Here is a 13,122-nt window from a genome sequence, read left to right as displayed (position 1 = left end):
CAATAATCTGAACTAAGTGGCGGTTGGTCTCATCATTAAGAAACATGTATCAGGAAATGCTACAATTGGACTACTGTCAATATTGTAGCAATTACTAGAGAGAGCCAACAACAGTTAAGTTTTTCTTTATGTTGCCAATTTGACTGTGAATAACAGGAACATTTCCAAAAATCTATTTTCTGGTCATTATTGGTTATTGAGCCAGGGATGGCAGAAAGTATAGTGCCCAGTGTTTGACTGAATGGTGAAACACGGCCACCATTTAATTTGATGATCAGTGTTCAATTTAGTGAGTGGTCACCAATCGGCAAAATTGCTGTAACTTTCAAAAAATTCAAAGGTTTTCCAGAAATTCCATTGGAAGATCCCGGAATCAGGAGGGAATAAGCCAGAAATCCTCCAATCAAACCTGGGGATTTGGGGAAAGTGACACGAATTTTGGAACCCTACGCTTCAGTACATTGTTTTTCATTAGCAAGAGGAAAGCATTGGTGTTGAAAAAAAATAATACATTTTTGGGATGGTAAAATGTTTTCAGTGTAAAATGATTAAAACCAGATATAAAGTATGTAGAAAATATAATAGAGCAATATATTTTTTTAATAAAAAATAATACAAATCACCAAAATAAAAACGAGACAGTTAGGAGAATCATTTTTTTTATGTCATGGCAAGGGGCCCCGATTAATTTTGTTATAATGTTTGAGTCACTAGGGCGTGTTTTTACGCTATCTGAGTGACTCAAACATAGTATTAAACATAGTATTCTCATTTTGCGTCTGAGTGACTCAAACATAGTATTAAACATAGTATTATCATTTAGCCTTGGCAAAATGAGTAAAATTGCAGAAAACGAACTTTAAAACTGCTAATTTTCTCTCTGCCCCATGGCAAAATGTGTAGAATTACAGGGAATTAGCTTTAAAACTGTAACTGTTCTCTCAGTCACATGACAAAATGTATAGAATTGCAGGAAATTAGCTTTGAAACTGCAATTTGTCTCTCAGCCCCATGACAAAATGTTTAGAATGGCAGAAAACTAGCTTTGAAACGGCAATTTGTCTCTCAACCCCCCCCCAACACTAACTTTGCCAACGCTGCTGAAAAAAATCCTAGGGGAAACACTGCACACACAGACACACACACACTCCGCCACTCACCTCATCAGGCGCTCCACTGCCGGGGAAGAAGTTGCCATCGTCGTAGCGATGGAGTGACAGATAGAGAATGTTGGGGTCGCTGTAGAATGCTTGTTGCGTGCCATTTCCATGATGAACATCCTGACAGACATGGAGAGTGGCGGGCTATGGTTACTTCCTGACTCTAACAACAGATTTAGGATCAGGTCTCCACATCCAAATCCTATCCATAAGCAATGCGCGCTAAACAACAAAATCAACCTTGAATCAGTCGTCAGATGGGCATAGAAGACTAATAGCAAGTGGAAACCAGAAAAAAAATGCTATCCATTGCCGTGCTTAGCCACTATCTAACATCCTACAACCTTTGTGACTTGTTCAGAGGGCTGTTTTAAGAGTAAGTCTGTTTTACAAATCCCATTGCTGGGTGACAATATCTATTACTTTCCATTTCATTTCAGTAGACCTTCCTACATAGTCAAACATAAAAAAGTGAAGTAAGCTTCTATATCTAGGGATTATCTCACACATGACAACTTTTAATGAAGGTTATTTTAAAACGAAGTATCTATTTCTTGATGGGACTGCTTTAGAAGTTTCGATAGAGACATTTTCTAATTCGAAAGGCCTTTAAAATGAAAAACAATGCTCCTCTTTCAGTCACTGACCTACAGTTGAAGTCGGAAGTTTACATACACCTTAGCAAAATACATTTAAACTCAGTTTTTCACAATTCCTGACATTTAATACTAGTATAAATTCCCTGTCTTAGGTCAGTTAGAATCACCACTTTATTTTAAGAATGTGAAATGTCAGAATAATAGTAGAGAGAATGATTTATTTCAGCTTTTATTTCTTTCATCATATTCCCAGTGGGTCAGAAGTTTACATACACTCAATTAGTATTTGGTAGCATTGCCTTTAAATTGTTGAACTTGGGTCAAATGTTTCGGGTACCCTTCCACAAGCTTTCCACAATAAGTTGGGTGAATTATGGCTCATTCCCCCTGACAGAGCTAGCTAGAGTAACTGAGTCAGGTTTGCAGGCCTCCTTGCTCACACACACCTTTTCAGTTCTGCCCACAAATTTTCTATAGGATTAAGGTCAGGGCTTTGTGATGGCCACTCCAATACACTGACTTCGTTGTCCTTAAGCCATTTTGCCACAACTTTGGATGTATGCTTGGGGTCATTGTCCATTTGGAAGACCCATTTGCGACCAAGCTTGAACTTCCTGACTGATGTCTTTTGATGTTTCTTCAATATATCCACATAATTTTCAACCTCATGATGCCATCTATTTTTGTGAAGTGCACAAGTCCCTCCTGCAGCAAAGCACCCCCACAATATGATGCTGCCACCCCCGTGCTTCACGGTTAGGATGGTGTTCTTCGGCTTGCAAGCCTCCCCCTTTTTCCTCCAAACATAACGATGGTCATTATGGCCAAACAGTTCTATTTTTGTTTCATCAGACCAGAGGACATTTCTCACAAAAGTACAAACTTTGTCCCCATGTGCAGTTGCAAACCATAGTCTGGCTTTTTTAAGGCGGTTTTGGAGCAGTGGCTTCTTCCTTGCTGAGCGGCCTTTCAGGTTATGTCGATATAGGACTCGTTTTACTGTGGATATAGATACTTTTGTACCTGTTTCCTCCAGCATCTTCACAAGGTCCTTTGCTGTTGTTTGGGATTGATTTGCACTTTTTCGCACCAAAGTACATTCATCTTTAGGAGACAGAGCGCGTCTCTTTCCAGAGTGGTATGACTGCTGCGTGGTCCCATGGTGTTTATACTTGCGTACTATTGTTTGTACAGATGAACGTGGTACCTTCAGGCATTCGGAAATTGCTCCCAAGGATGAACCAGACTTGTGGAGGTCTACAATTATTTTTCTGAGGTCTTGGCTGATTTCTTTTGATTTTCCCATGATGTCAAGCAAAGAGGCACTGAGTTTGAAGGTAGGCCTTGAAATACATCCACAGGTACACCTCCAATTGACTCAAATTATGTAAATTAGCCTATCAGAAGCTTCTAAAGCCATGACATCATTTTCTGGAATTTTCCAAGCTGTTTAAAGGCACAGTCAACTTAGTGTATGTAAACTTCTGACCTACTGGAATTGTGATACAGTGAATTATAAGTGAAATAATCTGTCTGCAAACAATTGTTGGAAAAATTACTTGTGTCATGCACAAAGTAGATGTCCTAACCATCTTGCCAAAACTACAGTTTGTTAACAAGAAATTTGAGGAGTGGTTGAAAAATGAGTTTTAATGACTTCAGCCTAAGTGTATGTAAACTTCTGACTTCAACTGTACATACCCTAGCTTGATAGTCTTTATAAGCAGCGCTTTTTGACACAAATGTGAGTTGTACTGATAAATGACATGACACACAGTGTCCAGCGCTCTTGCAAGATTTGGTACCAAAATTATTATGACATCAATTTGACAGATTCTAACGCCAGACATATGTCTCATATCATGTTATACAGACAGGTACTGTAAGTTGCCACTGAATAACTTGGTCTGTAAAAGCATTATATTAGACTCGCAGAACTAGGCCTGACCCCATTTAGTCGACTGGCCGATTGTTTTGTTGTTAGGCTGTTGGTGGACCAATTTTTTTTACTTGAGCGGAAGCAAAGTGTGTATATACATAAGTATGTGGACACCCATTCAAATGAGTGTATTCGGCTATTTCAGCCACACCTGTTGCTGACAGGTGCATAGAAATCGTGCACTGTCATCGCCATAGACAAACATTGGCAGTAGAATAGCCTTACTGAAGAGCTCAGTGACTTTCAACGTGGCACTGGCATAGGATGCCACCTTTCCAACAAGTCAGTTTGTAAAATTTCTGCCCTGCTAGAGCTGCCCCGTTCAACTGTAAGTGTTGTTATTGTGACGTGGAAACGGCTCAGCCGCGAAGTGGTAGGCCACACAACCCCACAGAACAGGACCGCTGAGTGCTGAAGCGTGTAAAAATATCATCAGTCCCTGGTTGCAACACTCACGACCGAGTTCCAAACTGCCACTGGAAGCAACGTCAGCACAAGAACTGTTCGTCGGGAGCTTCATGAAAGGGGTTTCCAAGGCCGAGCAGCCGCACTCAAGTCTATGCGCAATGCCAAGAGTCGGCTGGAGTGGTGTAAAGCCCGCTACCATTGGACTCTGGAGCAGTGGAAACATGTTCTCTGGAGTGATTAGTCATGCTTCACCATCTGGCAGTCCGACGGACGAATCTGTGTTTGGCAGGTGTCAGGAGAATGCTACCTGCCCCAATGCATAGTGCCATCTGTAAAGTTTGGTGGAGGAGGAGTAATGGTCTGGGGCTGTTTTTCATGGTTCGGGCTAGGTCCCTTAATTCCAGTGAAGGGAAATCTTAACGCTACAGCATACACTGACATTCTAGACATTTATGTGCTTCCATCAAACACCTTTGGGATGAATTGGAACGCAGACTACGAGCCAGGCCTAATCGCCCAACATCAGTGTCCGACCTCACAAATGTTCTTGTGGCTGAATGGAAGCAAGTCCCCGCAGTAATGTTCCAACATCTAATGGAAAGCCTTCCCAGAAGAGTGGATGCTGTTATGGCAGCAAAGGGGGGACCAACCCATGATTTTGGAATGAGGTGTTTGACGAGCAGGTGTCCACATACTTTTCGTCATGTAGTGTATATTTTTTATAGCACACGAGACACCGGTCTAACTCAAGGTCCCCAAAGCACACACATCCCTGGGTCACTCCTCTTCTCAGTTCGCTGCAGCTAGCGACTGGAACAAGCTGCAAAAAACATGCAAACTGGACCGTTTTGTCTCCATCTCTTCATCATTCAAAGACTCAATCATGGACACTCTTACTGACAGTTGTGGCTGCTTCGCGTGATGTATTGTTGTCTCTACCTTCTTGCCCTTTGTGCTGTTGTCTGTGCCCAATACTGTTTGTACCATGTTTTGTGCTGTTACCATGTTGTGTTGCTACCATGTTGTTGTCATGTTGTGTTGCTACCATGCTGTGTTTTCATGTGTTGCTGCCATGCTATTTTGTCGTCTTAGGTCTCTCTTTATGTAGTGTTGTGGTGTCTCTCTTGTCGTGATGTGTGTTTTGTCCTATATTTTATTTTTATTCCCAGCCCGTCCCCGCAGGAGGCCTTTTGCCTTCTGGTAGGCCGTCATTGTAAATAAGATTTTGATCTTAACTGACTTGCCTAGTTAAATAAAGGTTAAATGTTTTTTTTATATAAATATGAAAGATCTTTCCAGCTCTCTTTCGATAACCACTTGGTGTGTGAAAGGGAGAAATATGTAGTTGTCTGATCCGGTGGAAAGTAATTAAATAGGCCTACCTGATTACTTCTTATCCCTTGCGCAAATTACCGTAAAGATCTGTCTGTCCAGAGCTCACTGGCCCAAAATATTTTATACAATGTTGCAAGTTCGCTTGAGGTGCGTGTTGCCAGTCTGGCGCCACCTAAGCCAGTTCCACGCATCAGACCTCCAGTGCGCATACCCAGTCCGTAGTGTCCTGTTCCTGCTCCCTGCACAAGTCCTGAGGTGCGTGTTACCAGTCTGGCGCCACCCAAGCCAGTACCACGCACAAAGTCTCCAGTACGTATCCATAACCCGGTACAGCCAGTGCCTGCTGTGAGCACTCGGCCCTTAGTGCGTCTCCCCAGTCCGGTGAGACCGATTCCTGCTCCTCGCACTCTCTCTCGAGTGCGCATTCATAACCCGGTACAGCCAGTGCCTGCTGTGAGCACTCGGCCCTTAATGCGTCTTCCCAGTCCGGTGAGACCTATTCCTATTCCTGCTCCTCGCACTCTCCCTCCAGTGCGCATTCATAACCCGGTACAGCCAGTGCCTGTTGTGAGCACTCGGCCCTTAGTGCGTCTCCCCAGTCCGGTGAGACCGATTCCTGCTCCTCGAAAAAAGCCTCCAGTATGCATCCATAACCCGGTACGGCCAGTGCCTGCTGTGAGCACTCGGTCCTTAGTGCGTCTCCCCAGTCCGGTGAGACCGATTCCTGCTCCTCGTAAAAAGCCTCCAGTGATAGTCGAGGGTCCGACACCTGTAGAGATGATCCATGGCAAGGAGCCTGCAGAAACGGTCCCTAGTACGGAACCTACAACGACGCTCCTCAGCCCTGAGCCTCCGGCGACGCTCCTCAGCCCGGAGCCTCCGTTGACGCCCGGACCGGCGGCGGTCCGCAGCCCGGAGCCTCCGGCGGCGGTCCGCAGCCCGGAGCCTCCGGCGGCGGTCCGCAGCCCGGAGCCTCCGGCGGCGGTCCGCAGCCCGGAGCCTCCGGGCGGCGGTCCGCAGCCCGGAGCCTCCGGGCGGCGGTCCGCAGCCCGAGCCTCCGGGCGGCGGTCCGCAGCCCGGAGCCTCCGGGCGGCGGTCCGCAGCCCGGAGCCTCCGGCGGCGGTCCGCAGCCCGAGCCTCCGGCGGCGGTCCGCAGCCCGGAGCCTCCGGCGGCGGTCCGCAGCCAAGAGCCTTCGGCGGCGGTCCGCAGCCAAGAGCCTTCGGCCTTTGAGCCTGCAGCCCAAAGTCTTCAGCGGCGGTTGGCGGTCCGAAGCCTCCGGCGATGATCCATGGTCTGGTTCCTCCAGACATACAGAAGCGGGGGGGATCAGCGGAAGGTGGGGGTACTACGCCCGGAACCAGAGCCGCCGCCATAGACATTAGTCACCCACCCTACCCTCCCTTTGTGTTTTGTTGTTGTTTTGTTGGGTTTTTGTTTGCATTCGGTGTCTGCACCTTTGGGGGGGGGTGTACTGTCATGTTCTGACCCTAGTAAGATGTCATTTTCTATAGTAGAGTAGGGCAGGGCGTGACAGGGGGTGTTTTTGGTTGTTCTATGTTTTCTATTTCTACGTTTAAGTTCTAGTTTTCTATTTCTATGTTGGGATTGTTTGGGGTTGATCTCTAATTGGAGGCAGTTGATCCTCATTGCCTCTGATTAGAGATCATATTTAAGTAGGGGTTTTTCGCTTACTGTTTTGGGGGTTATTATTTTTTGAGTAGTGTGTTTTCCTCTCTGCGTCACGGTTTGTTGTTTTGTGTTCTCAAGTATTTAAGTGTATTGCATTCAGTTTTCACGTTTAATAAATATGTGGAACTACGAACACGCTGCATTTTGGTCCGCTCCTTCAAACAGCCGTGACAATCACAGTGTGCTTAAAGCATCAGACAAGCTCAGTAGCCTATATATAGTTGTTTTTATTAACACATAGGGAAAAATACATGTTTACAAATGTGTTTAAAAAGGCGGCTCTCGGTCGACAAAGATTTTATTTTGTCGGGACATGCCCTACGCAGAACATTAACAAATGTTAATAAAGATGGGTCACATTATTTCATATAATATATGCCATTTAGCAGACAATTTTATGCAGAGCGACTTAAAGACATTCGTGCATACATTTTACGCATGAGTGGCATCAGCGGGAAACGAACCCACTACCCCCTTGCAAGCGCCATGCTCTAATGACTGAGCCCCACCTTATTCTATGTGAAAGCACAGGAAGTCCAAGGTGAACTCACCCAATCCACAATCAGGATCTTACTGACACTGAGCCTCTGCTGCAGAAGTTTAGCTGCGATGGCCACGGAGTTGAAGTAACAGAATCCCCTGTGTGATGGAGTGATGAGAGAGAGGGGGGAGGAGTGATAGAGAGAAAAAAAGAATATACAATGAGTCCAACAGGTATTGTGATTAGGGTTCTGATAATTAGATTTTGCTCTAAATCTCATACTGTTTCCATAACAACAAGATCTGATCCAATGAGAAGAAAGAAACATAAATGACGTTGGTCTTACATAGGTGTGCTCTCCTCTGCGTGGTGTCCAGGGGGCCGGACTACAGCAAAGCCGTTCTGCCAATCAGAGAAGAGGGAGCAATGTTGTTACCCATAAGGCCTTGATCAATCACAGACTAACAGACACTCGTACTGTAATAGCACAGATAAACACATAACCCCATAAACACACACGAAAATACCTAGTTACACACACACACACACACACACACACACACACACACACACACACACACACACATTCCAGTTTCTCCATGCAGTATTCAGTTCTCTGCCTCTATGACCCTAAATCCCCTTGTGGCTCACACTTAATTGTTTTGCCATTGACAGGGAGGAGGGTCAGACACTGCCGATGACACACACACGCGAAAATGTTTATTCTATTCTACTGAGCCATTTACTTTATGTTCATATTCTTATCTTGTATTATTTCTTATTGTTGTTGCATTGTCGAGAAGGAACCTGCAAGTAAGCATTTTGTTGGACGGTATATACCATGTGTATCCTGTACTTACGACTAATAAATCTTGAAACACACACACACACACACACACACACACACACACACACACACACACACACACACACACACACACACACACACACACACACACACACACACACACAAAGGTTTGGCTGACAGCTGAGAGCAGCAGTGCGAGGCGTGGATGTTGTGTTAATGTAGGGACCTGGGGGACTCCCGCTGCTCCCGCGCCGACTGTTTACGGTCCTGGTGTAATATGGGGACATATGGGGACTGGTAGGGACGCCCAGTGTTTTCGGGGCCCTGACTGACTGTGGTATGTGTACGTGGTGAGGTGACCTGTGTCCCTGTAGTCCAGTCTAATGATGTTGAGGCAGCTGCTGTGGATTACTCTCCACCTCGCCTGGCCGCAGAGGATATTATTCTAGCAGAGGGACAGAAGGAACTCAGATTCTCTCTGACGATAGGGACCGCTTTCAAAGAGCTGTGTGTGCGAGAAAGCGAGTGTGTGTGATTTAAAGAGAGTAATGCAATTCCATTGAGTTCTATTTTAGAAACATTGATGATGCAGATGCAAGGCTCACTTGAACAGGCACGGGGGGGTGGCAGGTGATGTTATAGTCTGTTTTCCCTCCCTGGGGTTATGTGTGTGTTTGTGCGTGTGTGCTAAGATGGGGTTAAGGTGCAAGGAGGTCACTTCCTGTGATCTCTAACCCTTATGTAGAGCGCAGGCATTTTTTCATGAACCATTTCAGGTCATTATTCTTAGAAAGAGAGCGACGCCCTCCATAAATCAATCAAGATAAATGGTTGAACAAACGAGTCCATGAATGAATAAAACAAGTGAATAAATCTCAGTACCAACAACCAGTGCTGTTCAGTAAATGGCTTACATACTCAGCAACAGATACACTCCAAACAATAACCTTCAAATAACAATAGATCACATCCATTTTACGGTATGCCCCTACTGCCTCCCCTAACCAATGCTTCCAATTCCACTGGAACAAGAAGGAGAGTGAACGTGCTAGTTGAAGCCCTAAGTCCTAGCTGAAACTCTCTGCGAGCGTTAGCAATTTAGCATCCTATGCCAACGGCTGAGAGAGGGACTTTCATAAGTCTCTGTTACCTTACCCAGCTCTGCAGGTGGCTGTGGTGGGCAGGCTAATAAAGCCGGGGTGTTAGCGGGGACTATTAGCGTTAGCCAATTAGCGATGCCCGCGCACTAGGCCTCCCCGCGGAGTTCAAACGACAGTCGGGCGCTGCCAGGAGAGGCCACAGACACAGGAAGGCAGGCGGGCAGAAGGGGAGGAGTGTCTGTCTGAAAAGTGCTAATGAGAGCTTTGTGGTAGGGAGGGGGGCGGGAGGCATTCCTACCGAGTCTGGAGGTGTTAAGAGAGAGCACGGCTAACAAGGCTAAATTAATAAAGCTAAGCTAGCCCTGTGCCTAATTCAAATCAAATCAAACTTTATTTGCCACACGCCCGAATACAAGAAGTGTAGACTTTACCGTTAAATGCTTACTTACAAGCCCTGCAGTTCAAGAAGAAGAAAATATTTACCAAGTAGGCTAAAATAAAACGTAATAATAAAAAGTAACACAATAAGAATAACAATAACGAGGCTTTATACAGGGGGCACTGGTACCGAGTCAGTTTGCAGGGGTACAGGTTAGTTGAGGTAATCTGTACATGTAGGTGGGGGCGAAGTGACAATGTATAGGTAGCAAACAAACAGCGATTAGCAGCAGGGGGGGGGGGGTGTCAATGTAAATTGTCCGGTGGCTATTTTTATGAATTGATCAGCAGTCTAATAGCTTGGGGGTGGAAGCTGTTGAGGAGCCTTTTGGACTTGGCACTCCGGTACCGCTTGCCGTGCGGTAGCAGAGAAAACAGTCTATAACTTGGGTGACTGGAGTTTCTGACAATTTTATGGGCTTTCCTCTGACACCGCCTATTATATAGGTCCTGGATGGCAGGAAGCTTGGCCCAAGTGATGTACTGGGCCGTTCGAACCACCCTCTGTAGCGCCTTACGGTCAGATGTCGAGCAGTTGCCATACCAGGTGGTGATGCAACCCGTGATGCTCTCGATGGTGCAGCTGTAGAACCTATTGAGGATCTGGGGGCCCATGCCAAATATTTTCAGTCTCCTAAGTGTAAAAAGGTTTTACTGTGCCCTCTTCACGACTGTCTTGGTATGTTTGGACCATGATAGTTTGTTGGTGATGTGGACACCAAGGAACTTGAAACTCTCGACCTGCTCCACTACAGCCCCGTCGATGTTAATGGGGGCCTGTTCGGCCCGTCTTTTCCTGTTTTGCTCACATTGAGGGAGAGGTTGTTGTCCTGGCACCACACTGCCAGTTCTCTGACGACCTCCCTATAGGCCATCTCATTGTTGTCGGTGATCAGTCCTACCACTGTTGTGTCGTCAGCAAACTTAATGATGGTGTTGGAGTCGTGTTTGGCCACGTCGTCATGGGTGAACAAGGAATACAGGAGGGGACAAAGTACACACCCCTGAGGGCCCCCAGTGTTAGGATCAGCGTGGCAGACGCATTGTTGCCTACCCTTACCACCTGGGGGCGGCCCGTCAGGAAGTCCAGGATCCAGTTGCAGAGGGAGGTGTTTAGTCCCAGAGTCCTTAGTTTAGTGATGAGCTTCGGTGGGCACTTTGGTGTTGAACGCTGAGCTGTAGTCGATGAACAGCATTCTCACATAGGTGTTACTTTTGTCCAGGTGAGAAAGGGCAGTGTGGAGCGCAATTGAGATTGCATCATCTGTGGATCTGTTGGGGCGGTATGCAAAATGGAGTGGGTCTAGGGTGTCCAGGAGGATGCTGTTGATGTGAGCCATGACCAGCCTTTCATAGCACTAAATGGCTACCGATGTGAGTGCCACGGGGCGGTAATCATTTAGGCAGGTTACCTTTGCTTCCTTGGGCACAGAGACTATGGTGGTCTGCTTGAAACGTAGGTATTACAGACTCGGTCAGGGATAGGTTGAAAATGTCAGTGAAGACACTTGACAGTTGGTCCGCACAGGCTTTGAGTACACGTCCTGGTAATCCGTCTGGCTTTGTGAATGTTGACCTGTTTAAAGGTTTTGTTCACATCGGCTACCATGAGCTTTATCACACAGTCATACAGAACAGCTGATGTTCTCGTGCATGCTTCAGCGTTGCTTGTCTCGAAGCGAGCATAAAAGGCATTTAGCTCGCCTGGTAGGCTTGCGTCACTGGGCAGCTCCTGTCTGGGTTTCCCTTTGTAGTCCTTAATAGTTTTCAAGCCCTGCCACATCCGACGAGCGTCAGAGCCGGTGTAGTAGGATTCAATCTTAATCCTGTATTGACGCTTTGCTTGTTTGATGGTTCGTTTGAGGGCATAGCGGGATTTCTTATAAGCGTCTGGATTAGTCTCCCGCTCATTGAAAGTGGCAGCTCTAGCCTTTAGCTCTGGTTGGGATATGTACATACAGTAACTGTGGGGATGACCTCATCGATACACTTATTGATGAAGTTGATGACTGAGGTGGTGTATTTCTCAATGCCATTGGATGAATCCTGGAACATATTCCAGTCTGTGCTAGCAAAACAGTCCTGCAGTGTAGCATCTGTGTCATCTGACCACTTCCGTATTGAGCGAGTCACTGGTACTTCCTGCTTTCGTTTTTGATTGTAAGCAGGAATCAGGAGGATAGAATTTTGGTCAGATTTGCCAAATGGAGGGCAGGGGAGAGCTTTGTATGCATCTCTGTGTGTGGAGTAAAGGTGGTCTTGGATTTTCTTCCCCTGGTTGCACATGTGACATGCTGGTAAAAATGAGGTAAAACTGATTTAATTTTGCCTGCATTAAAGTCCCCGGCCACTAGGAGCGCTGCTTCTGGGTGAGCATTTTCTTCTTTGCTTATGGCCTTATAGAATTGGTTGAGAGCGGTCTTAGTGCCAGCTTCGCTTTGTGGTGGTAAATAGATGGCTACGAATAATACAGATGAGATCTCTTGGTAGATAGAGTACCTTATGATAAGTTGTCGACCACACCATCTCAGGCGAGCAATACCTCGAGACTTCTTTAATATTAGACATCGCGCACCAGCTGTTATTGACAAAAAGACACACACTCCCACCCCTCGTCTTACCAGAGGTAGCGTCTCAGTTCTGCTGGTGCATGGAAAATGTCCAGAAGTTATTTTCGGTCATAAGAGACGGTAGCAGCAACATTATGTACAAAATAAGTAAAAAAATAAGTTACACAAAATGTTAAAAAAATAACAAAATTGCACAATTAGTTGGGAGAACGTAAAACATCAGCCATGTTCTTCAGCGCCACATTAATAAACCTCACTTGAGTGGGGCTAGCGTTAGCGTCGTTAATGAGGTCTAATGATCAACGCTCCACTCTGCCACCTATTCACCTGAGATGGGCTAGCATTAGCATTCTGTGTCCGACGCGAGATGGCATTATCGTTGGTAATATAGGCATTCAGACAGACAGCTAGACAAACACACGATGACGAGGGACATGGAGCTAACCTTGAGCTCTCCAGCCGCCACTTTGAACACCAGCTCCACAACGGAGCCCACAGCCAGACGAGCCGCGCTGGACGAGTGGACCTCGTTCCAAATGGTGTCGCTGTCCACCTGTGAACACAAACACATATGCACATTTATGCAATGCGCAA

At 46.1% G+C, this 13,122-nt stretch overlaps 1 protein-coding gene across 6 annotated transcripts in view; it reads right to left on the bottom strand.

The window, feature by feature from the left end:
- Positions 1-13,122, bottom strand: part of hdac4 (histone deacetylase 4) — a 245,849-nt gene that overhangs the window by 39,779 nt on the left and 192,948 nt on the right. For all 6 annotated transcript variants that reach the window (XM_014164296.2, XM_014164298.2, XM_045704423.1 and 3 more), the window contains 4 exons: positions 12,974-13,081; positions 7,959-8,014; positions 7,683-7,770; positions 1,161-1,280 (listed from right to left, as the gene is read on the bottom strand). In XM_014164296.2, coding sequence (XP_014019771.1) covers positions 1,161-1,280; positions 7,683-7,770; positions 7,959-8,014; positions 12,974-13,081 — 372 coding nt within the window. The remainder of the gene's footprint in view (positions 1-1,160; positions 1,281-7,682; positions 7,771-7,958; positions 8,015-12,973; positions 13,082-13,122) is intronic.

Source organism: Salmo salar, chromosome ssa21 (assembly GCF_905237065.1).
Source record: "Salmo salar chromosome ssa21, Ssal_v3.1, whole genome shotgun sequence".
In the NCBI taxonomy this organism is placed as follows: domain Eukaryota; kingdom Metazoa; phylum Chordata; class Actinopteri; order Salmoniformes; family Salmonidae; genus Salmo; species Salmo salar.
This window is presented reverse-complemented; position numbering and strand designations above follow the sequence as displayed.